Consider the following 25,607-nt stretch of genomic DNA (forward strand, 5'->3'; position numbering starts at 1 on the left):
TATACTATATTCATATTTCTAGATTCTAGAACATGTTAATAGAATTATCATAGATGGGTTTATTATTGTGTTAATGGGGAGTGATGGCCTGGCGGTTAGAGCAGCACGCTTTGCTCTCAGAAGGTTAAAAACCCCCGGTTTGAATCCCACTGCCTCCACTCTGGGATCCTGAGCATGACCCTTACCTCCTGATTGCTCCCCGGGGGTCGATCTATTCCCCAATGGGGGGGTCAAAGGCAGAGGTAGATTTCAGGGTAAAGATGGACGGACCTCAGCCATCTTGTTGTTGGTGATGTTTAAAGTTTGCTGATAAAAAGGTTTTGATATTTAAATGTTTTCCATCCGTTAGTAAAGGATCTGACCGACAGCAGAAATATTCCCCAGAGGTTGATTTCAGTTCAGCCTGAACTTACCTTCACTCTCCCCCATCTGAACAAAAAGAAAAAAGCAACGATGTGACAGAGAAAACTTTTTGATTACTTCTCCGTATTTTCAACTAAAGTATTTCCACTGACCTTCAGATCGGGCAATCATTTCTTTCAATGTGCCCCCCCCCCCCCCCCCCCCCCATCACTGATGTAAATTAAAATCTATTTCCAGTCTGACATTAAAAGCAAGACATTTCCTCCATTTGTAAATAACCACTTTGGTTCCTCTTCGCAGCAGAAATCACAGCTCTGTTTCCGCCTCCTCTGAATTCTCTGCTTTTCTGGACATTTTCAGACATTTTTTATCTTTTCCTGATATTTAAAACACAGTGATTGACAGCAGAGGAGCTGCAGGCCTCCCAGAGCTGCAGTCTGAGCTGCAGAGTTCAGCGTCTGGGCTGTTTGGAAAGGAAGGCGGACCTGCTGGGTCGCTGTTTGGTTTAAAAAAAGATGGAGGTCGACCCCCACCTCCTCGCTTCACCTGCCAGGTGGAGTGTTTTGCTGCTGTTAGTTTTTATATGACGAATGGGGCTCTGCAGGCTGCAGGTAGGATGGGAGGAGGGAGAGCGCCCCCTGTTGGAGGGTCCAGGTGAAACATTAAACCAAACCTTTCTCTCTTTTAACCTCAGGGTCATTTTACTGATTTAAACTTGATTTTAACCTTTCTATGCATGTTTGCTGTGAGAAACTTAAAGCATATTTCAGCTCACAGTGAAGTAAATGATTTACTGAAAATCATTTATGAATTCTAAATTAAATATAAGATTGGTCTAATAATGCCAAGGTGGGGATCAGGGTCACCTGCCCCCTGTCCTTATCACCATGGTAACAGCTTCTTCAGAGCTGAGCTGTGCTGATTGGTCCAGAAGATCCATCAGATCTTCAATAATTAGCAATACATCAAAGGCCATTTTATTAGGCTGACCTGCACTGACTGATGGGGCAGGCCCAGTAGCTGTTGGAGCTTATCTAGTAGCTGCAGATCTAGATGGATCTAGACGGTAAAATCCCAGCAGGAAGCCCGTCTGAGACCCTTCAACCTGGGTGATTATCCTGAAGGAGCCGTCAGAAGATGGCGGTCGTAAACGGACGGATCAGGCAGGCTGTGCTGTTTGAACAACGATCAGTTATTTTCCAGCTCAGTCTGAGAGAACTGGAAGATTTTCTTCCACATGCTGCGGTTGTGAGAAATTAGAGGAAAAGTCCGGTCAATGGATCATTATTTATACCTGAAACTAATACGTTAGCAGAGATTTAATGAATTTAGCGTCTATCAGTAAAAAAATAAAAACAATAATTTTTGTTGCGATCACTGAGTCTAGGAGCGACCATTTTTGTCCAAATATAGTAACCCCTCCCTCCTGCCATCTTCCAGCAGTGACGGGGATGGACGTCTGTGTCTTCGGCAGGCGTAGAGCTAACAGAACTGGCAGCGTTGCGAGGCAAGGGCTCAAACATGTACGGCTGGAAGCCTTCTACACCAAACCAAGCTTCTGCCGCCCTGGCGTCCTCTTCCACAACATCTTCGTCCCCGCTTTCCTCCTCTAAATAAAAAATGGAGAACGGAGGAGACTCATCCACGACCTCCGACACTAAACTCTCCTCCTCTTGCATGTTTCCTCTGTCCATAGCGTTCCTTGACAGCGTCGTTTCTAAGTCACCAATTTAGTGCTATTGGTCCCAATGGAATTTCCCATTGGGAACCTGCTAGCGCTAAGATGCTAACTGGTTAGCAAGATGCTTCCCACAAACCAGCCATAACCAAACTAGCTTGTGAACCTTCCGCCACAACAATCCCTTGATAAAGGACCAATCAAATTCACTTTATTCACTCGTGTAAAGACGGGCACCACTCGGGAGAATTCAGAAATATAATGATTGGAACAGCTGATTCCGTACGAATTTTAAAATATTAAAATAAATCAAAGAGTCTTTAATAAAAGGTTTGAACGAGTCTGAAGTGATGGTTACCATCTAATAAAGGAATTTTCATCACGATCACAGAGTCTGGGAGCGGCCATCTTTGCCCAAATATAGTAGCCCCTCCCTCCTGCCATCTTCCAGCAGTGACGTCACGGTGCGGTAAGCCTAGCGCCATTCTCCCCGCTTTACAAGCTAAATCAATGGGAACTACTAGACACATCTGCAATCAACAACAATTATTGAAGATTTCCAGAGGACTTCACCATTGAAATTCACCAGAGCTATAGTGAAACTGACAATGCCCACGTGCATGGCAGCTGGATGCTGGAATACATCGGGTAAAAGTGAAAAAAAGAGTTATTCCACCTTTCTGATTCCTGATCCTCCACGGACGGGTTGGTCGTTGGATCGCCAACTTGAAGAGGGAGGATTTGCCATCGAACTTCTGGCCAGAGAAAAAACCCGTAATATGTAGCCAACATTTGGAAGAAGAATGTTTTCAAGATGACTTGGATAATAGCGCGTTGTGACAAACACCAGATACAGCACTGGGACTTGATCAACAGCCGATACCGCACTGTGACGTCACTAACCAGTAGGTGGCAGTAGTGTTTTCCTTAGTCCTTTAAAGCTACTGCTACCTCTGTCACCTTGAATTTATTTTGTCTTTTCAGATCATGAGGCGTTTTCATCCTCGTGACTGCAGCTCTCTGGATGTTGATGGTCGTGTTTTTGGTCAGCAGCCATTCCAGGTATAAAGTCACTTTAACGGGTTCGTCCACATTGTGATGCTCAGTTTGAGCTGCCACATGATTGGCTTAGCCGCTGTTCAGTTCTATTCAGTTTATTTCTATAGCTCCGATTCCCATCATGTCATCTCAGGTCACTTTCCAGTTCACCAGATCATCCAGTCAGATTGATTCAAAGTTTTCCATCTAAGGAAAACCAGCTGATTGCATCGACTCATTGACTCTTCAGCAATCCCTCACACTAAGCATGCTTGTAGCGACAGTGGAGAGGAAAAACTCCCTTTGAACAGGAAGAAACCTCCAGCAGAACCAGGCTCAGTGTGAGCGGCCATCTGCTGAGGCCCACTGGGGTTCACTTACAACCAAATGGTTCTACCTAATAAATCGGCAGGCAGTTAAATTACGCAATTATCTGACGTGGGGGTTTAATTACTGACTGATGGAAACTTCTTATCTGTTTATCCTTTTCCTTCAAAATCGAATAGCAGCATGAGAATAATTGGAGTTTTGTTCATGATGAGGCAGATCTGAGCAGATTCATCAGCTGCAAAGTTTTGATCCCTGGTGATACATCAGAGGTCCACAGTGGAAGAATCCGGAACAGCTGAACCCATAGTGATGGAGTCAGACGTCCCTTTTTATTTTACCCCCAGTTTCATCATCATCGGGATGAAAGGACGAATCAGGAATGGTTTCTTCTGGTTTCAGACACTCAGAACGTAATCCTATCATTTCCAGCTGCATTCAGAGGAGGCTAAAGGCTCAGAGGAGGTTCTCTGCAGCTTTGTGTCGAAAGCCGGTGGCTCTGCTGGAGAAGCTTGGAAGACCACATGTGGATAAATTCAAGGGATCGTATCGCTGAGATCAGAATTAGCAGCTCCACAGACATCTTCCTTTTCTCTTTTAGGGCAGAAGAACCTGAATTTTAAGGGAAGAAATGTGTCTTTGCACCGTCCAACAGGCTGGTGGAGCTGCTCTGCAACCTGAGTTTGTAACTGGAGAGGTTCACCAGGTTCAGCTGAGAGAAGGGTTAAGGCTGCACACAAACAAAACGATCTCACCTCCTGACAACCAGAGTCTGACAGGGTTTAACGGGAAGGGTCAACAGTGAGCAGGCGCTCAGAGGAACCAGCTGCTGAGGACAAACACCGGGCTAACGGGATCTAATTAACACAGAACAAAAAGCTCCAGCAAGCTGGAATCCCCATCGCATCCACCCCTGATCCAGAAGGTCCCACACTTCCTGCAGCTCTTTCACAATAAAGGTCTCTGCAGGTTAGGAAGCTGCAGCTTCTTCCAGGCAGACCAGACGACAAGAGAACGAGTAAAAACACCGTGCAGCTTTGCTCAGAAAAAAGTAAAGAAAACATTAAAAGCAACGTTTAAATATCAGTTTTTGATCTGAGTTTCAGGTAAACTTTTACTCTGTTTTCAGCTTATTTTTCATCTTCAGCACAAAAGCAGAGAAATCAATCTGGTCATATTTCCCCTACATCCATCCTATTAATGGGAATATACCAGTAAAACATAAAGAAGGAGAGCAAACATACAGTTAGCTCCTGCAGCTGATCCCTTCATCGCTCTGTTTGCTGAGGTTTGCTATCGGGACTAAAGCACGGGTCAAAACATTCCTCTCTTTTCAATGGCAGCTTTTAACCAACCCTAAACTCATAAAGCAACCTTTACGTGACGCCGTAACCATGACAGCAGTCCAGCAGGTTTCCTCAGTCTGTTGTTTGGTGTGTCATTTTTGCAAAAACTTTCTTGAAGAAGCTGATATGATGCTAATATAGGAACAGTTTCTTTCCCAGAACTGTGAAAACAAAGCAAAGGATGCTTGTTTTCATTTCTAAAGTGTTTTAAATCTGAGTCTGTAATAAATGTACATTTTAAACCAGTGTCTTTTGGTCACATAATGATAGAAAAATGTTCCATTCTTGCAGGTTTTTAAATGCAACTTTAAATATTCTGATAAAAATTTAAATGACGGAGAAAAGAACAAAATACTATTTAGAACAAAATAAGTTTTCAGACAAATCAATGAATCAGAGATCATCGAATTCCTTCAAATGAGTCTCTACAGTAAGGAGAGGCGCCTGATAGCTGCCTGACTCAAAAGTTTAATGAACATTTAAAGATAAAAATGGAAATATGTTTAAAGAAGCAATTTTACAGAAATTCTCAGAGAAACTACAAAAAACACAAATATTGTAAATTAAATAGAATTGCTTTTAAAATAGCTTTCTTTTAGCAAAGCCATACATTTTGGATTTTATTAAACTGAACTTTGAAAAGGTTTTGTTTTTTTATGCTTTTGGAGAAAATCCAGCCATTAAAATTAAATGTTATTTGAACTGTTTTGTTATTTATCTGATTATATAATAACTGTTGCACAAAAAGATCCACATCATGTAAGATTAAATGTTATGGTGCAGCATTCCCATTAACTAAAGATCGCTCTGAAATTAAGGCTAACAGAGAATAACTGTTATTATTGTCACAATAACAGCAGAAGCTCAAAGAAGTCTTTTAAGAAAATAAAAGAAGCTTTTAATTTTTTCAGATTTAAAGCAGAACGTTTGAATATTTTCTAAATAAGCATCAAAAATAATTGAGATTCTTATAATAAAGGAGAAAATATATATTTTAAGCATTAAAGGATACATTTTAAATATTTTCAGAATAAAAACTGAATTGAAACTGAAAGAACTGAAACTGAATATTTTCAAAATACAACAGAAAGAAAAGGAAGTTTTCAGAATAGAGTACCAACAAAAACTCAGTATTTTTTGGTATAAAAGTACAGGTTGTTCAGGTCCTTTCAGAGTAAGAGTCTAAACGTATGAACACTAATCAAATGACAGCAGAGATTCTTATGAATACTTTCAAAATAAAAGCATAAAGTGAATATTTCTTCAAGTCAGAATTAACTCATTAAAATGGTATCACCACAGACCAAAACTCAGCTAAATGTTTTCAGAATAAGAGCAGAACCACAGATATCCCCTTTTTCAGAGTAAGAGCAGAAACTCACATGGATGTTGCGCAGCTTCTTTCGGCCTCTCTCCAGTCCGTTCAGCAGCTTTAGTTCTCCTCCTGCTGGCCTCAGCAGCTGATCGTCAGCTGACAGAGTTTTCCTCAGAGCCACCCGCTCACCTGCTGTCCACACAGGTGTCACCCTGTCCTTCTGACCCAGTGGGAAGCTCCTCCCACTATGCCCTCTTCCTCTGGCTCCACCTGCAGCCATTCTGGAAGGAGGATCAGGTGACCAGAATTTGCGCTGCACAGAACCTGGAGGATGGAAACCGGAGAAGAATGGTGGGTACTTTACACCACACACACACACACACACACCACACACACACACACACACACACACACACACACACACACACACACACACACACACACACACACACACACACACACACACACACACACACACTCGTTCTGCTGTATGTAATGAGGACCATGTTTTGACTCCCAATGACTTTTATTGATTCTTAGTCATTTTCAACCCTTATTATGCCCTAACCCTAAACCTAACCATTACCGATGCATACCTCTCCCTAACCGTAACCCAATTAACACCTTAGCCCCAAACCTAACCATTAGCAAACTAGCATGTAAGGACTTTGCAACAACTGGTCCTCAATTTGATGGTGAAATTAGAAAGATGGTCCTCACTCTGAGGGCTAGACAGGTACAACACCCCCCCACCACACACACACACACACACACACACACACACACTGTCTTTGCGGGGCCTTTCCATTCATTTCTCCAGCCTAACCATTATGGGTTCATACCAAACCCAAACATAAACTCAATTCGAATTTAGTCTTAAACTTGACCCCTGACCCAAAAACAGCAATTCCCAGTGTGGGGTTCAGGCATCGGTCCTCACAACATGGCATCTTCCCTGAAAATGGCCCCACAATGGATTAAAAACAAGAGCAGACCCATTTTTATTAGAATAAGGATCTCTTGTTTAATAAAATGAGAATTAATTTCTGATGTTCTAGTTTATTCTTCAAAGAAACATTATATAAAGACAAAAGACTCATTAATACTTTCAAATATAAACAATAATAAAGAAAAAAAACATCTTTTTTTTAAACGTTAGCTTATAATAAAAGCCTCAATCATTGTTTTTTTAAAAGAGGAACATTTGGTTTTTTGGAACTTCATTTCCCAGAAATCTTGAAATGTAAAACGTGTAGCAGGGAGATAGAAATTTTAAAAAGTGTTCAGGTTAAAACGAAGCGATCCATGCAGACAAAAGCTTGAGATTGAAGTTCTGACGTTGTCAGAAGCTGCAGCTGCTTCAAGAGGGTTTGAATTTCACTTCATGGATGCTTGCATGTTTGTTACGTGTGAGTGTATGTGTGAGTCAGGTGATGCTCTGCACAGCAGGTGACTGCCTGAGCTGCTGCATCAAAACTGCATGAGGCTGGTAGGAGACTTATCAAAAGGAGGCTCTCTGGGCGTGTTTGCACAGGAGGGCACTGATCCTGCTCCACACTTTAGAACCCAGCCTCATTCAGTTCAGGGGAAAATTGGTTTAAGAAAATCCTATTTTAGTCCGATCATTCCGCAGAATTTAAGAAATGAGCAAAAGACGTTGCATAAAAACCCAAAAATGTGTAAATCTATAAAGATTCAGATGTGAAGCTATGTAACACCTGACTGATAAGTATTCAGTCTGCCTCAGTCAGGGGAACCACCGTAAAAGACTTTGCTCTGTCTTTCTCTGGGAGAAGCTCAAATGTTCCCAGGCTGCTATAGGCTTAGACTGCTGGAGGACATAGGGACCCCTTTTTCACCGTTCTGCTTCATTCTATCTCTATTCTCCCACTCTGCAGAATCTGTAGAGAGACCCAAAAGCATTAGGAAGACTATATTAGGTCTCCATCAGTCAGGTGGAGAACGTGACACAGAGCAGGGAATATTGTTTTGCTGATATAATCCTTTAAAATCGATAAAATATTTACAGAAAATCCTGGATGGGATGAGAAATGTCTTCAAACTTGGAACAAAGTCTAGTAGATTGTTTAACTTTTTTGGAATATCCAAGCAATAATGACTTGGAAAGTTCGTTTTCAGCGATAAGATAGAAGGAAAACTGTTCAGGCAGAGCAACCCTTCCTAACTGGTTGCAACATTTAGTGATCAGGTCTGCAAAGCCTGCACAGCAGCTGCTGGTGATACAGCATGGAGGTAGAGCTATGAATGATTGATGAGGAAATCTACCTGACAGACACACCGCTGACACAAACACACCACCACTGTTCACCAAAACCCCGGCTGCTCTTTAAACGCTGATCAGAGATGTAAGAGTTTTAGAAAAAATACAAAAATAAAACTCCTGCTGGTCGTCCTTCTTGGTTCTTTCCCTCTTTAGCAACCATAAAAAATGAAACGGACTTCCTCCAAGTTCAGCCTTTTTCTCTAAATCTAATCCAAACTACTGACTCTAATGTTGTGGATTTCTCTTCCACCTGATGTGCCTGATCTAACCTCTCTGTGAGGCAGGTTGGTTTTCTGAAGAATGCTCCATCCGCACTAATTCATCCCTGCTCAGGTCTCAGCTTTATTGCTGAATGTTTGCATTCAGCCTGCATTACCATGGCAACCAGGCTCCGGAGTCAAACACTTTTCCTAATCTCAGCGATGGAAAACCTGTGGAGAAGTTTTAATAAAGTTCAATGAACCTTCAGGACCTCAGAATCAGCCAAGGAGAGAAAATTAACTTCCATCCTGAAGGTTCAGTTTATCTCAGGCTGTATCAACGATCTAAGATCATAAACTTAAATCTTTCATAGATAATAGTTTTATTGGTAAGAAAGAATTCGAGAAAGCAACAACCGGCCTGCCTCTACAGCTTTAGGCATGAATGACTACAGTGGCTGAGAAGTGCAAAACACATTTACAATTAAAAAACACATTAACAAATAAAAAACAAAATAACATTTGAAGAAACAAAATTATATTTTATGAAACAAATGTATTTTTGAAAAAAAAAGTTTAAATTTTTAAAAACAAATTTACATTTTAGCAAACAAATTTACATTTTAGGAAACAAATTCACATTTTAAATAATTTTTTTAGGTGTAAATTTGTTTCCTGCGATGGACTGGCGACCTGTCCAGGGTGTATCCTGCCTCTCGCCCATTGACTGCTGGAGATAGGCACCAGGACCCCGCGCGACCCCACTTGGGACAAGCGTGTAAAGAAAATGGATGGATGGATGGATGTAAATTTGTTTCCCTATAATGTATTTTTTTTTCTCTAAAATGAAACTTTCTCTCACCTAAAATCTAATTTGTTTAAAATGTAAATTTGTTTGCTAAAATGTAAATTTGTTTTTAAAAATTGTAACTTTTTTTTTCAAAAATACATTTGTTTCATAAAATATAATTTTGTTTCTTCAAATGTTATTTTGTTTTTTATTTGTTAATGTGTTTTTGAATTGTAAATGTGTTTTGCACTTCTCAGCCACCGTAAATGACAGAGAAACAGCTCCATCTAGTGGCCAGAAGCTAAACAACATCAAGAACAGGCGAGCTGAGGGAAGCACTGGAGGATAACAGACTGAAAAATAGAAAATAAATTATCTTCTCTAGATCAGACATGAGGTATCCTTTTCAGTTGTTCTATTTGGACAGGGTGGACACCTAGATCACTATCTAACTGGTGTTTTCTATGTCTGATGTAAATAACATCCATTGATCACATGAGGGTTGCAAAAAATTTTTTGTTGGGGTGAATGTTTTTTTTAGTCTCTAGAGGCCTTTGTTTTTGAAAGTATGTAGATAGGAACTAGGATTATAGTGAGAGGGTGAAAACATGCAGCACAGCTCACCAGGCTGGGACTCAAACCTGTGACTGCTGCGTGGGTCGCACGCCTACCACGCACCACCACAGCACAGCATAATATAACAGCGCTTACAGATATAACAGTTGAAAAATGAGCACATTCTAATCAGAATAAAAACGTTTTGTTATGTTTGTATGGCTGATTTGATATGATTTGCATTTTAGGGAGAATGCAACGGGGAAATGAATGAACCTATATGGTTCTATTTAGTTTATTTCTATGGCGCCAATTCGCAACACAAAAGGCAACTGTCAACCAGCTCCACAGGCGGCCCCGTCCAGGAAACACACAGCCAGGCAGACGAGCTCCGAGCCAGCTCCCATGTCAGAGGATGAAGAGAGCACATCCAGTTAGTCACAGTCAGAGAAACAGGACTACACTGGAAAACAGGCCAAGCTCCAACATCTAGAAACAAAGGTGTTGAAGGCAGCAGCACAGCTGATATTTCTCTCCAGGATGGAGTCACAGCCAAACAGGAACAGACCAGATGAACCTACTATGAGAAAAAGCAGAGAGAGCAGAACGTTAGAGATTGAACTAACAGATTCTGCAGAGTGGGAGAATAGAGATAGAATGAAGCAGAATGATGAAAAAGGGGTCCCTATGTCCTCCAGCAGTCTAAGCCTATAGCAGCACAACTCTCATGATAACCTGAGCCACTCTAACTATGAGCTTTATCAAAAAAGCTTATAGTTGTTGTAGAGCAGCCCGTGGAGCAGAAGCCAGATCGTACAGAGCAGAAGGGTCAAGAGGCAGAATCCAGAGCAGGTAACGAAGCTAGGGTCCAAACCAGAAGATCAGAGAGATGCAGAGATACCAGAGGGATAACCCAAGCCGGGGTCAGGGGACAGATTGAAGGTCGCTAACAGGCAGAGATTAAACAGCAGTACAAACACACGAAACAGGCAGAAACAGACCGGAACAGGGGTAGACCAAAACTCATGAAACCAAAGGAAGAAAGAGGTCAAGATCAGAGACTCAAACAACACTACATAGTTAACTTCCATATCAATGTGTTTTTTTGCACCATGATTTTTCTCCCACGCTGTATACATTTTATTACCGCTGCACCTTAAGGAATGGAAAACGTCATGAAAGATGTACTAAACCATAATTCGTTTTGTATATACTCTGTATATAAAATTACAATAAATGTTGTCTAAGTCTACAGTGTAAGCTAGATACTTCCCACACTTGGCTCAAATAATCTGGCACTGATGGCTGGAAAACTGGCAGAATAAATAGGAGCTGGAAACAGGTGGATTAGATGAGCGGTAATAAGCAACCAGGCAGAGTTAGACAGGTGAATTGAACAAGCAATTAAGCCAGTCATCAATGCCAAGATCATGAAACAAATGCAGCACTGAGATCCAACAGGACAAGCACAGATACAAGTCCATTATCTGAGGCCATGAGAATATCATTAGTGACGTTCACCAGAGCTGTTTCAGTGCTATGATGAGCTCTAAAGCCAGACTGAAACTCTTCAAAAAGTTCATTATGGTGGAAGTGATTGCACACTTGTTTGGCAACTACTTTCTCAAGGAGTTTAGATAAGAAAGGAAGATTGGATATAGGTCTATAATTAACCAAGTCATCTGGGTCAAGAGACGGTTTCTTAAGCAGAGGTTTAATTCCAGCAACCTTAAAAGCTTTAGGTACATATCCCTGTAACATAGATAGAATAATCACATCTAAAATGGAGGAGGAGATCAAAGGGAATACCTCCTTAAATAACCTGGATGGAACTGGATCTAACATCCAAGATGAAGGCTTAGATGAAGACAATAGTTTTGCTAAAGTTCAACTGGATCAAAGCAGTCTAAACCCAGGTTCAGATTCTATGACTACCTCAGATGCTGCCCCACCATCCAGAGATAAACCAGTCGTAGATAGAGGAGTGCTTATGATCTTATTTTAATAAGATCAATCATATTTATAAAGAATCCCATAAAATCATTGCTGCTAAGAGCAGGTGGAATGGACGGTTCAACAGAGCTATGGCTCTGGGTGAGTTTGGCAACTGTATTAAAAGAAATCTAGGATTATTCTTATTCTCCTCTATTAATGAGAAGAAATATGCTGCTCTTGCTTTACAAAGCTTTAGGCTCTACTGAAGGTCTGTGAAAGTCCATTATCGTTGCACTTTATCCTAGAAATGAAGAACAGCGGTAAGTGAAGTAAATCACTGCTGGATGGGGCATATCAAAGCTTGCCTAGGCTCCACCTCATTGGGCAGAGCTGACTCTAACATGATAAACTAAGAATGACTTGAAAAATATCTCCAATGTCATGAGTGCCGATTGGCTTTACGATCAAACAAGATCAAGTTTAGGAAATTAATTGAGGTTAAAATGGAGAGGGAAGGAGTTTAAATGAATAAAGGACTAAAGCTATAGTGGAGGATGTTCTTTTTCCGAGTGGATCATCTCAGTCAGTGGTCCTCCTAAATGTCAATCATTCTAGTGATATGTTTATTTAAGGCTGTCCTACATGCTGGTCCCCATTTTCACTTGCAAGTGGTGAGTCTGACATAGTAGAAAAATTGCAAATCTTCTTTTGGAAAGTAAGCTTGTGTGAGCGATGCGAACAGCAACTTTTAAACAGAGCGTGCACAAGGAGAAATGGGCTTGTGAATGCTCTCTAACGTGTTTAATAGGTGTTCCTTCTCTGGAGCGGCTGGAGAGGGATAATCCTCCACTATACCTTTAACTGGGAGAGTTCCCAGTACAGGTCCCTGAGTGAAACCGTCTTTTCTTTTACTGAAATCAGCAGTTTTTGGTATTTAGGTAGAAACCAAGAACAAAATGGGAACAAATTACACAAAATGATGAAAACCTTGGAGGTATTTCTAACCTTCGGAGTTCCAGTGGAGTCCTCCGGGACTGGCAGCAAGTCGACGTCGCTTCCTGATGCTGACACCACTGCTGGAATTGGAATCTCTGACTGTTGGCCCTGAGTTTGTCTGTGGAGCCCCAATAGGGGTAGAGGAGAGGATGGGCAGGAGCGGCGTAGACAAGAAAGTCGCCTCCTTTCCGAGAGCAGGTGTGAGGAACGTCAGATCTCTCTCCAAGGACCTGCAAGGAAAATAAAGGCAAGTAATCTTTTTTTTGGAGCTGTTATAGGGAGTGTTGGCCTAGTGGTTTGAGTGGTGCGCTTGTGCCGGGTTCCTGAGAAAGACCCTTAAGCCCCCACTGCACCCCGGACGCCACACAATGGCAGAACACTGCTCCCCATGGGTTAAATGCAGAGGGTGAATGTCGCCATTGTGGGACAATAAAGGGATTTCCATATGGTAAGCCATTATAATACAACACATTCTCACCCCAGGCTCACACCGACTCCGGTCTTACCGTTGCGGTGCGGTGGGTGCGGCGCCGCAGTGATTCCAAGTCATTAAAAAGACGTAAACCTCTCTCACCGGCTGCTGAGCTGTCCGGCTGCGGTTACCGAGACACTCCGGCGCTGCAGAAAATTCCGCAAGAAAGCTATCCTTGTGGCGTGCCGGAGCCCTCCGCAACAAGCTCTCGCAAAAATCCTTTATTTGGGCCGTGTTATCGCGTGAAGTTACGTGAACTCAAGTGAACTTCTGTTAAATCTCCGGACCTGTTGCCGGAGCCGCAGAGCCGCACCGCACCGTAGTCAAAAGGGCGGTGTGAGAGGGGGTGTGCGGGAGTTGCGGTCTCCGTCGGCTCGGTAACTGCACCGGAGCCAGTGTGAGCAAGGGGTCACTCCCAACTCGTCACATATTGACGCTTGGTCAAGTCCCCTGCATGTCAGATACTGACTCCATGGTGATACCCCTGATGCAGGTCCTGCATCTGCTGCTAAGTCCAGCCATGGTGCCTGGTCACAAAGCCCTGCCTTATTGAGAGCAGTGCTTTGTTACACATCTACGGTTCATTACACATAATAGCAAAAATCCATTGATCAAAACCAAAACACTATCTCTCCAGCGCCTCTTAGACAAGAGCCAAAAACCTGGAGAGACATCACTGGTTTTGTGGCCGCAGCCGAGGAATTACGTTGCTGATAGGGCTGCAATGAACAGTATGATTGGTTGCAGGTCAAACATCAGATGACCTTAACAGAGGGAACGCTGCAAAACTTAAGTTGCCAAACACTGAGATAAGAAGGGAGGATGCTGAACTGAAAATCAAAGGTCTTCCCACCAAGAATGCCAAAGAATTATTACTGTATTTCTAAAGACGTTCAAGAATGTGTCAAACATCAAGACTGATTGTAGTGGACTCCTACAGTCTCTGGCTGCAGCAAACAGACAAAGTACCAAACACACCACTCTGTAGATCGAAGTGGTTTGATTTGGATTAATGACCAGTCATCTAGCTTCTCATCTGTCGCTTTCCCCCCCCAATGACACATGATGCAGTTCAGAGACTGGAGACGATGTGTTCTTTAACCAGCCTTTGGAAGCACTTCATCATGATGGGAGTCAGAGCGACAGGCCGCTAATCATTGAGGGAGGCCACCTGATGTCATGATGTGTTTAAAGGTCCAAAGATGCAGATAACCACTCAGAGAGCAAGGCAAAAGTTTAACTGGTTTATTGAGGAAAAGGTAGAAGGGGGTAAACTGGAACTCAAATAACTGGTAAGCAGGAACTAGGAAGTCTAGAGAGGATATGACAATGATCAGTTCAGGGACTGTGGGAATCTTGGATGCCGTAAAGATAACGTTAGTGAGGGACTCGCATTTGGGGTGTCTCTTCTCTCACTTTGAATCCAGTAAGTGTGGTTGATTCAGAGAAGAGGGGACACGTTGAAGAGTAGACCGGTAATTATTCTTTGGACCTGGAGGAGCAATGGAGCGGACTGTAACTTAGATTTCCAGGAGAACATGAACGGTACATGTGGAGATTTATCCCCTGCTCAGTGTGAAGCTCTAACAATCCATTCAGAGGAAGAAGACCCAAACATACAGTTTGTAGCCCCTGCTCAATGTGAAGCTCAAACGATCCTTCCAGGGGGAGAAGGCCCAACATCCAGTTTGCAGGGTGACTTCCCAAAACTGGCAAACACTCTGACCTCGAGGTAGTGACAGTCCACTGCTTAAGTACTCCTCCAGATAATGATCCAAAGAGCCGCAGGTTTGCAGGGAGGACCAACAAGGGCAGGGTGCCACCTGGTGGTGGAGGGAGAGACAGACACAAAACAGACCACACAAACTGGATTCCTGACACCTGAGGCTTCTTTGGGACTGGAATGATGGAGGCAGACTTAAAGCATGCTGGCACTATGGATTGGTCCAGCTGAGAATAAAGGCTCCAGCCTCCTCAAAGACATAATCGCATATGAAACTTGGAAATGGTTTTTCTAAAATGTTCTCATTTAGTTAGTGGGATGTCTTGGTGCAGAAACAAGCCCCTTAGTGTTTGATGTCTCCTCTAAAGATGATGTCTCTTCCTTTAAATCTATGTCTCTGTATTCGTTTCAGAAAAATAAAGCTGTTTGAAAAAGACGTTTAAGTCTTTGTGGTTGTTTGCAACATCATCCAGTTATTTCTGTGATGCTCAAAAGTTCTCCAGAGGTTTGATCATCAAACAAAATAAAACTCTTGACCCTTTTAAATAAATGTGATTTCCTATTAAAATAATAAAAAGGGAATATTATATATTTTCAGAGAGATTTAAGGACAAAGGTCTGCAACCTGCGGCTCCAGAGCCACATGAGCCACGGCTCTTAATGGTGGCTAAAATGTATAAAATATACTATAATAAATGCCAGTATTAAAAGCTTTAGTGTTATTTATAAAATGGAAAAGACACATTAAAAGAACCAGAAATATGTTTTAAGGGCCATTTTTTTAATTAGCTTGGGATTTATGTGTCTTAATATCATTTAAAAAGCTGAAAATACATAAACTGTTAGTTGTTAAAGATGACAACTTATTTCCTATACATGATTATAAATAAAAATAATAAATAGGCTGTTTTTTTTTTAAAAAGTTATGTCAGATTTTGCGACTAAACAACTTTTACTTGGTAGGACTCAGAGCAAAATGGCTATTTGGATATGAAATGCAGATCCCTGTTTTAGGATAATGAGGAAAATCACCTAACATGACTAGATCTACACAGTTCAAATCCTACACAGACCTACACAGTTTCTAAGTTTTTAAGTTCTGCACTAAAAGGCCAGCATCTGCATAATTAAACCCTAGACTATGAATCAAAAGGTAAGCGCTTCAGGAAACACGCTCAGCATGAGTCACCTGTCCTCTGAAACCACGTAGCTGCGACTCCTCCATGATCCCCTCAACCGACGCTTTCCTTTATTCCTCCTCCTCAATAGAACATCCAGCAGTTCGGACCAACTGCGCATCTCAGACTGAATCCATCATGGGCCCATAAAGCATCGGACCCAGCTGGGAAGGAACACCACGGCTCTCAGGTGAATGGTGCTGAACAGCGGTGTTACCTTACCTCACTCTGTGTGTGTGTTAATCGAGGAAATCGAGAGTCAAGTGCTTCAGATATCAGACTTTATGTGGCGTGACGTTAATGAGTGGAAAGTTGGAAGTGGATAGGCTGCCGTGAAAATATTTGCACCATTACAGATTTCATCCGTTACCTCCCTCTGACTCTGTTTGAAATCATCAAACTAATTGATGAACCAAGGCTCATTTAATGGCCTGCAGAATTAATACCGTACTTAAAAAGAGCCGGTATGCTAACGAAGGAGGCTGTAAATTTGTCAAAGTGAGACATCAAGCCCCTCAGTATTAAACACGAATCACTCTTGATGGGTAACAGAGTTAGTTCTGTGATTAGGGACTCAACTGGACCCCAATTAGAGCCTTTATCCACAAAGATAGAGATCATAAAACAAAAGAGAACTTTCCTGGTAGAACTGGTCTATTCAAATTATTCTAAGAGGTCATTCATAACTCATCCAGAAGGTAGAAACAGAATCCAGAACATGACTCAATGGCAACAAGAAAGAGATATGAGGCAAAAATGGCCTCCATGGAAGATCTAGAAGGAAAGGCTACTGCTTATAAAATCGAGAACAGGCGCAGGTCACACTGAGCTATCTCTATAGTTCTGCTGCTATAGGCTTAGACTGCTGGAGGACATAGGGACCCCTTTTTCATCATTCTGCTTCATTCTATCTCTATTCTCCCACTCTGCAGAATCTGTTAGTTCAATCTCTAACGTTCTGCTCTCTCTGCTTTTTCTCATAGTAGCTTCATCTGGTCTGTTCCTGTTTGGCTGTGACTCCATCCTGGAGAGAAATATCAGCTGTGCTGCTGCCATCAACACCTTTGTTTCTAGATGTTGGAGCTTGGCCTGTTTTCCAGTGTAGTCCTGTTTCTCTGACTGTGACTAACTGGATGTGCTCTCTTCATCCTCTGACATGGGAGCTGGCTCGGAGCTCGTCTGCCTGGCTGTGTGTTTCCTGGACGGGGCCGCCTGTGGAGCTGGTTGACAGTTGCCTTTTGTATCTATGCTTCTTTTTCTATGTCTGCTTCTGTGTCCTTGAACCCTCTGAAGGAGAGCATCCCTCTGCATGCAGTGAGGTAATGCACCATATCATGAAAATAACACCTTAAACCAAACATGTTGGTGGTCTGAGGAATCCTTGGTCACCAGTTACTGACCTTTGGTCAATAACTGAAGTCAGAATATTAAATCAGAGCAGTCTATCTCAGAATGGCTCGAAAAACACACTAAAACCCCATTTCTACTACCGTCTGAAAACCGAATCGTTCGGACCGAGCTTGGATCAGTTGACCGTGCCAAACTTGGCCCCTTACAACCCTTTCCACACCACGCTAGCACGGTAGTGAAGATCCTCGCCTTGTAGTGAAGATCTACGGTACTACGGCTCTCTAGAGTGAAACAAGAAAATCAACATGGCGGCGCCCGCAACATTCAGGAAGTTTGGTTATAATTGTGATATTCTGTTGTTTGTGGAGAGTCAGGGGAAGAAGGCAACCTTTGGTGAATTTACTTGACAGAGTCGCTTTTGGGAAGTGGATACGACAAACGATCGTCTAATCAGGGCTTCCAGATGCAGAATCATCACTGGAAATCGTGCCGCATGTTAGGGAAGCTAGGATTTTATTAATGATTACGGAGGCTGACTGTAAGGAGATGATGGTGTCTGCTCATGCGTTCTTTATCTGAGAACCGAGCCAGAACTGAACCGCACCGAGCCCGACTGATGAACTAGGACCATGTTAGAGCGGTTTGGTCGTATCTGCCGCAGTTCGGTTCAGTTGTGCGTGCCATTTACACTCAACAGTTACCTCAGTTACCGCGCTCAGCACGGTTTCTGAAGGGTGGTGGAAATGGGGCTTATGTAAGCCAAAAAAATAACATGGCTTCCAATGTTCCAATCTCAATGAAAACCTTCTTAAGTGGCTGGAATAAAAAACTTCTGTCCCAGAGATCCTACCCACTGGTGGGCCTCTCTGGCCACATGTTGGACGGAGCGGCACAGCACAGATTTAACTGATGGGGGGGGGGGGGGTACTTTTAAACACGGAGCCTGGTCAGTCTGAGCCGCTGCGTCTCCATTAATGAATATAATCCTCTTTTGAATGTTTGAAGTGATTTTCTTATTCATCTATGTCTGATATTGAAAAAGGATCATTGGAAAAACCCAAGAATGGAAAAAAGCACGAGAAATTTCTTTAAACATCTGGAGATGAAGAAGGCTCTCTGATCCATCCTGAAACACATGAAGTATTAATGTCTGATTTCTGAGTTTATCAACGAACTTCTCACTCAGACAGCAATTTAAAAAACGGAAGCATCAGTCAAGCGGCTCTGCCTGCAGAATTTCTAAAACATTCCAGACTGATGTGTCTGAAGACCTTCCTAATGACCAGACTTCCTTATAATCCGTTTCCTCTACATCTATAAACACCAGCGCTTTCCCTGGGGGCTCCTGCCGCCGTCGCAGAGCTTATCTCTTCTGCTGGAACTGCCATCTCCATGATGCCTTTATGAGGAACAACGTTCCTGCTGGTGGACAGAGGAAGGCGAAGCTTTAAACGTTAATGGCTGCACCAGAGTTATTTCTACAGTTATCTCTGCTGAGGTTCTGTTGTTCTCTCTATTTAACATCACCAACATGGAGCTCTAAGAGTCTCTATGCACAGATTATTTTCATTGTTCTCAAAATGAAGGAAAACCTCAAACCTAATGGTAGAATGAGGAAGAAGAGGAGAGCTCTCCCTGGTTGAGGAAATCATATCACTAAGAGCCCATCACTGATTTAGATTAGGAATTAAAGGCTGCTGGGAAACCACAGAAGCTTTTAGGTCATTTTATAGCTTTTTACTGGGAACCAGTTTACCAGGAAAGCTGCTCCTGCTGCTCTAGACTCTCCTGTTGACTCAGAGTTCATTCCTCATCTGTCTGGTTTTCAGGAGGCGTCAGTTTAATTCTCTGACATCAGCCTCCAGCAGAGCAGCTCACCACAGATTCCTTCTGGTCACGGATGAGTCATGAAAGCAGGAAACAGGAGTTCTACTGGAAAACCAATGTTTCCAGGGCTAAGATGTTCAACCAAACCGGGAAAACTTGAGCTGACCGGGTCTAGACATACATCTACAACATGTTCTAGACTTCAGCAGGTTTTTAGAATGAGACTGGAAGGAGCTGCTGTCCTGATTTCCTCCCTTGAACCACATTTGGTGCTGATTAAATCCAGACTTGTAAAATCTAGAAGTTGTTTCCACCCTGAACATCTGCTTGACATCCTCCTACATGCAGGTTGTTCCATAGAACAGCTGGACTTCCTTCCTGTCTTGTACAACAAATGAGTTTTTCAGTCTACTTATTGGACCTGCATCAGGTTCTGTTGATGAGCGAGTTTCTCAGATGGAAAGCAGAGAATAAGAGGATGTCAGGAAGCCTGATGTAGTCCTGTTTCTCTGACTGTGACTAACTGGATGTGCTCTCTTCATCCTCTGACATGGGAGCTGGCTCAGAGCTCGTCTGCCTGGCTGTGTGTTTCCTGGACGGGGCCGCCTGTGGAGCTGGTTGACAGTTGCTTTTTGTATCTATGCTTCTTTTTCTATGGGCTTTCTATGTTTCTGTTAAAGTCGTAGGGAAATCATATGTCAACTCATTCTGGCTTAAACATGTATATAAATGTTCTCTTTATCAGATGATATTGTCCCAAAATGTGGAAAATTTCTATAGAAAAAAAATTCCATCTTAAAATCTGTTTTTTTTTCGTTATCTTCTGCAGGCCAGTTAGTTCTACGTCAGCCTGAACACCTAAATTCGGCCAATCATATATCAACGGTCATCCGTCAATCAAATGTTTTCGGTCATAGCATCTTGTTTCATATGTCGCAGCTAATATACGCAACGGTTGAAATCAGAATCCTTTCCTTTCCCATTGAGTTGCGTCCCAGTGTTCACGGGGATGGACGTCTGTGTCTTCGGCAGGCGTAGAGCTAACAGAACTGGCAGCGTTGCGAGGCAAGGGCTCAAACATGTACGGCTGGAAGCCTTCTACACCAAACCAAGCTTCTGCCGCCCTGGCGTCCTCTTCCACAACATCTTCGTCCCCGCTTTCCTCCTCTAAATAAAAAATGGATGACGGAGGAGACTCATCCACGACCTCCCACACTAAACTCTCCTCCTCTTGCATGTTTCCTCTGTCCATAGCGTTCCTTGACAGCGTCGTTTCTAAGCCACCAATTTAGTGCTACTTGGTCCCAATGGAATTTCCCATTGGGAACCTGCTAGCGCTAAGTTGCTAACTGGTTAGCAAGATGCTTCCCACAAACCGGCTACAACCAAACTTGCTTGTGAACCTTCCGCCACAACAATCCCTTTGATAATCGACCAATCACATTCACTTTATTCACTCGTGTAAAGTCGGGCACCACTTGGGAGAACTAAGAAATGCAACGTTTGGAACAGCCGCTTCCCTACTACTTTAATTTTCCGTGTGACTGAAGTAACTGTGGTGACTGTGATGAGGATCTTCATTAAATAAAATAAAACTCTTAATCCACCCGTCCAGACTGGCTGAGTAATTCAGGTGCTAGTTAGCTGCTACAGTGAAAAGTCGAGGCTTCGGTGAGTCAGTGAGACATTTGAGGCTCTGCTGCACGACTAATAACCAAACCACTGAAAGGTGTCTGACTGCAGGATTCTCCACCATCTCAGCACCTGAAACGGACTCCTTTGTTCTAAATGTTCAGTCGATGAGTGAAACCAGACAGCAGCAGCGGGTTCACCTGAGCAGAGAGTCTCCTGGCTCGCTGCAGATGGAGCGCCGGGAGATGGAGGCTGCAGACGATGAAGAGGACATGGTCGGCGAGTTGGAGGAGTGGTTGGATGATAAGGTGGAGCAGGAGGAGCAGGTGCGGTTCATGTCCAGCGGCCTGGACAGCAGGACGGAGGACGGCATGCACAGCCATGTCTCCAGGTCCGAGAACTTGGAGTAACTCAGCATCTCCAGAACGCTGCCGGACAGAGGAGGAAGAAGATGCGTTGAATCGCTGCTCTAACAGCAGGTGCTCTGACTGGATTCTAGGATCTCGCTCACCTCTCCTCTCCCACCCCTGGGATTTCATCGTTCTCATCAGCTGTCTGGAAGATGCAGGACGTCCTGGATTCTCGGGACGCCACCAGAATACAGGAGTTCTCAGAATCCACAGACATCTTCAGCCATTTCTGTGGAGGTCAGGAAAAAAACGCAAAAGAATGACTCTTCTCCCAAAATAAGAAAAAAATAAATAAACAGAAATCCAACACTGTAAAAGCAATGATGTTACATTATCTTACATCACTGTCTGTCTTCTAATTGATCAAACACACAAAGAGGTTTTTACTCTGTCCCTGCAAAAAGCCAGGAAGCTAAATCTGATGCTATGTTCATGCAAAACACGTCCTCAGCATCAATAAAGCTTCCGCTGCTTCATCTCTGATCCACATTAAGGTCAGACGTCCAGTAAAATGAGTCCAGATGTTTCTGCTGCTCCTGTGTTCAATGCAGAGAGCAGCTTTGCTATATTAGCTGTGATCAGCAGGTAAAAAGTAGTTAGAATCTATGTTGAAGTGAGAAAGTCCTCCTGAAAACAGGTGGACTCACTAAATAGTGAGTCTGATCTGATGAATGCGTTTAATCTAGTGCTGCTTATATTCAATCCTTCAGACTAAGTTATTACCTTAAAAAACATATAAATCATTAAATCAGGCAAATATTTTTCATAATAATCTGTTATCATATATGATATATGATAGCATGTTTTTTCTAACTTTATGGGCTGTTTATTGTCCGCTCAGTCTATCCAGACTTTAACCAGGGCCTTGGAAACATTTCGGTGACGGACTGTGGATCCTTGTAACGGACGATCGGGCATCTTCATCCATCTTTTCTGCCTCAAGCTTCATTTTGGTTGGTGTTTGAGTTTAAAAAGCCTTTAGTCGACATAATGTTGTCAGACGGGAACATTTCATGGCTGTTAAGGGTTTTCCAGACAAATTAACGCCTTGACAAACGTTCACCTAATAATTTAAATAAAATGCTCAGCTTCAAGTAGGCAATTTCACCTGCTACGCCCCAAAGGTTGGATTTATGAGGTGGAACGTCGGTGCAGTGGGATGTGATCCGATTTTCATATTCAAGATGGCTGCCACTTGCATCGACAGCAGCGAAACTACTGTTCACCCTTTTCTGGGCATTCTTTATTCATTATAAAAAAGTCTGTCATTTTGGGGTTTTTTGTAATTGTTTAGAAGACAATTATGTTTGACTGCTCAGAAAGTCTTTTTGTCATTGATAAGGTATTAACAGTGACCATGTTGGAGAAAATATTGATCTCTGAGGGGAAAAACTGGAATCAATTTACCTCTGAGATTAAGTCACTGGAACTTGTAAAATTGACGTTTCTGAGGATCATTGAATGCACCATTTCTGTCTGTGTGTAAACAGCTACTTTTCTAACTTCCAGTAGCAGAAAGCTGTGGTACTGATGCTGTTTATGGAAACAAGTAGAGCCTAAGTTTGGTTAACCTTTAAATTACTTGTAAGTCCTTCTCTCACTTATTCTGTCAGGAAAATTTCAATTCTATTCAGTTTATTTCTATAGCTCCAATTCACATCATGTCATCTCAGGTCACTTTCCAGTTCACCAGATCATCCAGTCAGATTGATTCAAAGTTTTCTATCTAAGGAAAACCAGCTGATTGATTCGACTCATTGACTCTTCAGCAATCCCTCACACTAAGCATGCTTGTAGCGACAGTGGAGAGGAAAAACTCCCTTTGAACAGGAAGAAACCTCCAGCAGAACCAGGCTCAGTGTGAGCGGCCATCTGCTGAGGCCCACTGGGGTTCAAGGAGACAGAAGCAGACATAGAAAAAGAAGCATAGATACAAAAGGCAACTGTCAACCAGCTCCACAGGCGGCCCCGTCCAGGAAACACACAGCCAGGCAGACGAGCTCCGAGCCAGCTCCCATGTCAGAGGATGAAGAGAGCACATCCAGTTAGTCACAGTCAGAGAAACAGGACTACACTGGAAAACAGGCCAAGCTCCAACATCTAGAAACAAAGGTTTTGATGGCAGCAGCACAGCTGATATTTCTCTCCAGGATGGAGTCACAGCCAAACAGGAACAGACCAGATGAACCAGAAAAAAGTCTCTAGATTTGGCGCTAGGAGCTTTTTAGAAATCAAAGTGCTAGAGGGGTCTGAAAAGTGGCTAAATATAGCGACTAAAGCGCTAAGTTGGCAACACTGCTCTTTGCATGGTTTGTTTTCAAATGGTTTGCTGCTGTCTGTTTGGACCTTTCTGAACATGTGCAGCAAATGGACTGATCCAATATGGCGGACACTGAAGGGGATGGATTATGTGAAACTTCCACCTGCTGTCCAGAAACAGGTATCAGACCTCATGGATGCAAAGCCTGGAGATTCTGTTGGAATATTTAATATTCTTCTGCCAATCTTCATCCAGAGCTCGGGAATCATGATACTCCCTCTGGACAGACTTCATCCAAACTGCTCTGTGTCCTCAGCTTCTGGACGCACTTTCATGCAGACAGAAAATGCAACCTAGACAGCAGGAGGTTGCTGCCCCTCTGAGGGCAACTAGTTGGAAATGACCGTCAACTTGTTGCAGAAATAATCAGCTCTTGAGCCACATTGACTTTATAAAGTCAGTCAGACAGGACTATCGAATGTTGCCATGGTAACCACCAAGTAGTTCAGAGCCATTTAGATTTAACCGAAAGTTAAAGATGAGAATAAGTCGTTTTAATGGAATCAGAAGCTGCTTTAAACTGGAGCAGAAAGACAAAAAGCTGCGACTCAACCGACCAATCAGAGACAGAATCTGAGAGTTTCTGGCAAAAATAACATTTAAACCCACAATTATGCTGCTTCCTCAGTCAACTGAGCTTCAGCTCCACGGATGCTTGAAGGGACCGAACCCAAACTTTACCGTTTATCCCTTTCTTCCTCTGCAGAAACAATGTCTCCTCTTCTTCTTTCTCGCCTTGTCTTCCAAAGAGCAGAAACATGCACAGGCCGGCCTCCGGCCTGGGAACGTCTCTAGGTCCCGGCCCGTTTAAAACATCCCAAAAATACAGGCTGCAGAGCAGCAGAGAGAGCTCACGTTTCACTGTGGTTAACGCAGAGCGGCGAGTCCCACATCTGGAGGGAGTGAGCCCCATCTGCCTCCCACCCTGTTCCTATTGGACCATCAGCTGGGAGGAAGGAGGGCTGAGGTTCTACTGCTGCTGCAGGAGGGAGGAGAGAGCGAGGAAAGGATCAAAAGAACAAAAATGGGACATTAAAAGAGGAAAGGGAGGATAAAACCACAGGAAGAGATATGCTGTGTTTATGTTAGCTTGTTGTCAGACTTACATCCATTCACACACCTTAAGGACATCAGTAATGCATCAAGGCTTAACAGAAGTCAAAGTTTGTTTAAAGCAGTTCTGTCCTATAGGAGGAGTGGAAACAAACAGGAAGCAGAAAAGAAAGCAGGAACTGTCAGATTAGAAGTACAGAAAATGTAGGATGAGATGGAAAGAGACCAGGAGAGGAAAAGAGAAAGACCAGAGGAACAAAACAGTGAAAGAAGTGAAACAGAATTTTTTAAAGAGAGAAACGTAGAAGAGGGATAAACGAGAAGTTTTCTCTGCTGGCGATTCGATCAAACAGGAAGGAGGCTGTTTATGATCCAGATTATCTACAGTTTTTACCAGGAAGCACCACAAATACCATCCCTGCTCCAGAGCCGAAGATTCAACTTTACGGCGGCAGAGAGAACAGATGGGATCATTCAAGATCAATTATTGCTCTGATGAAACGACGCTGCCATCAGTCAGAGCATTCAGAGCTGGAACAGTTAAACATGTTTACATCACTAAATGAGACAGCTGTTGGGAGCTGGAGAAATCCCATCTTTCTCCAGCAGAGTCCGCCGTGGATCCTCTGAGGGAGCCTCCTGCACAGCTGCAGCTCGTCAGAGATCAACAGAGGATCCACTATATAAGCTGTCTTCAGACCTTGCCTCAACGCCGCAGTGTTGTTCCAGTTGGTCAGCGCTTAAGCCTTGATCCTCAGAGTATTTTGATGACTTTTGAATCCAGCTTGGATTCTAACCCTTGTATCTGTTTTCCA

At 42.9% G+C, this 25,607-nt stretch overlaps 1 protein-coding gene across 1 annotated transcript in view; it reads right to left on the reverse strand.

Moving 5' to 3' along the window:
* ankfn1 (ankyrin repeat and fibronectin type III domain containing 1) overlaps positions 1–24,624 on the reverse strand; it is a 140,425-nt gene extending 115,801 nt beyond the window's left edge. The window contains exons 1-5 of the mRNA XM_038269697.1: positions 24,421–24,624; positions 21,521–21,648; positions 21,210–21,437; positions 12,837–13,057; positions 6,135–6,391 (exon numbers count right to left, since the gene is read on the reverse strand). Coding sequence (XP_038125625.1) covers positions 6,135–6,391; positions 12,837–13,057; positions 21,210–21,437; positions 21,521–21,636 — 822 coding nt within the window. The 5' untranslated portion in view covers positions 21,637–21,648; positions 24,421–24,624. The remainder of the gene's footprint in view (positions 1–6,134; positions 6,392–12,836; positions 13,058–21,209; positions 21,438–21,520; positions 21,649–24,420) is intronic.
* Between the last annotated feature and the right edge of the window lie 983 nt (positions 24,625–25,607).

The sequence above is a fragment of the Cyprinodon tularosa genome, unplaced genomic scaffold, assembly GCF_016077235.1.
Source record: "Cyprinodon tularosa strain WSP-4 unplaced genomic scaffold, ASM1607723v1 ctg736, whole genome shotgun sequence".
Classification (NCBI taxonomy): Eukaryota; Metazoa; Chordata; class Actinopteri; order Cyprinodontiformes; family Cyprinodontidae; genus Cyprinodon; species Cyprinodon tularosa.